Below are 1,370 nucleotides of genomic sequence, written 5' to 3'. Positions count from 1 at the left end.
TATTTATATTATATACTAACAGGGTTATCAAAATGCTCTTTGATCCTTTGTTCAGGTGATTTTTCTTTTTTCGCTCTCATGAATACGTACAGCTTTCCTATATCCGGACAACATCTAAAAATGTTATTTTTTAGTCAAATTTGCAACATATACAATATGTCATATATAATACAATCTATTAAAAACGATCAATTTCTATCACTATTTAAACTGATAAAAATTGAACTACGTTTTATACGAAATTTGTGATTCTAATAATATATTATTTGTAATAAAGTGAACAAACTAAAATGCCTCACGGAAAAAAATTTAGCTAAATTTAGTCGCAAAATATGGATAACTAATATTTTTTGCAGCAAGAGCTATATTTTTTGCAGCGAGAGCTATTAGTTTAGTAATAGTAGCAAAACCTTTTGTTCTCGCTGCAAAAAATGTTACTCTCGTTGCAAAAAATGTTAGTTATCCATATATTATGACTATTTTAGCTATGGTAACTAATCTTTTTTTTCCGTGCTCACGTTAAAAATCAGTTTATATCATATTAATGCATTTTAATAAGCTATTTGCATCCGGTTTTTTATACAGTTTTTTATGTTAAAATATCTTTTTACCGTAACAACTTCTCTATTAAAAGAAGGCCGAGAAAACCGGATCCACCGGTTATTAAGACGTTGCATCCCGCAAAGAATTCAGGGATTTCGCTTTGGCAGTCATTAGTGTCTGGGAGATCCGACATGTTTAACATATCTTCAAGGTAGTCTTTGTTTCGTCGCGTCATCTTACTGACGTTTCTAAGCACAGTGGGAAATATTTTTCAATTTATCTAATTTCTTCACTTGCAAATGAACAAATAAAAATTCACAGTTTCCGATCAATGTTGCGATATTCGATCGCCGTTGCAGGTAAACCGGTTAATTACTCAACTTTTCTGTCAACTAGTTCTTTTTTTCACCGCGCAAGGAATAGTTATCACAGAATTTTCCTCGTCAAAACGCGTAAGAACTGACGAAAGTTAACAGGTTCTTTATAACTCGGGATACGGTAGGTGCTCGTGGTAAACGGGACTACAACCATACCACGACTGAGATAAGGAAATGCGCGCAAGGATAAATGTGAGCAAGAAACATGTAGAAGGGGGACATTCTATTAACATTGAATATGGGTACGTATCTGACACAGGAGGAGGAGGAGATAATTGTTTAAGAAAAAGGCACCAAGAAAATGACGCTGACTGTCGTATTTTAATGATTCCAATGACTAAACGAAGAAACTTTATCTGAACACACGTGTATACATGCATTATATAGGTACATATATTTTACATTGAATCATTTAACTGAGAAATTTATTCAAATAATTAAAAGGGGTTA

General features: G+C 32.8%; 1 protein-coding gene across 1 annotated transcript; it reads right to left on the bottom strand.

The window, feature by feature from the left end:
• Positions 1 to 8: 8 nt before the first annotated feature.
• LOC112464698 (putative fatty acyl-CoA reductase CG8306) lies at positions 9 to 1,168 on the bottom strand. Its single transcript, XM_025031840.1, has 2 exons — positions 612 to 1,168; positions 9 to 114 (listed from the first exon to the last, which is right to left on the bottom strand). Exons 1-2 carry the CDS (start codon positions 776 to 778, stop codon positions 9 to 11), a joined length of 273 nt encoding a protein of 90 aa, XP_024887608.1. The 5' UTR covers positions 779 to 1,168.
• Between the last annotated feature and the right edge of the window lie 202 nt (positions 1,169 to 1,370).

This window comes from Temnothorax curvispinosus, unplaced genomic scaffold (genome assembly GCF_003070985.1).
Source record: "Temnothorax curvispinosus isolate PA1 unplaced genomic scaffold, ASM307098v1 QBEX01014464.1, whole genome shotgun sequence".
In the NCBI taxonomy this organism is placed as follows: Eukaryota; Metazoa; Arthropoda; class Insecta; order Hymenoptera; family Formicidae; genus Temnothorax; species Temnothorax curvispinosus.
Note: the sequence above shows the minus strand (reverse complement) of the source record. Positions and strands in the feature narration are given on the sequence as shown.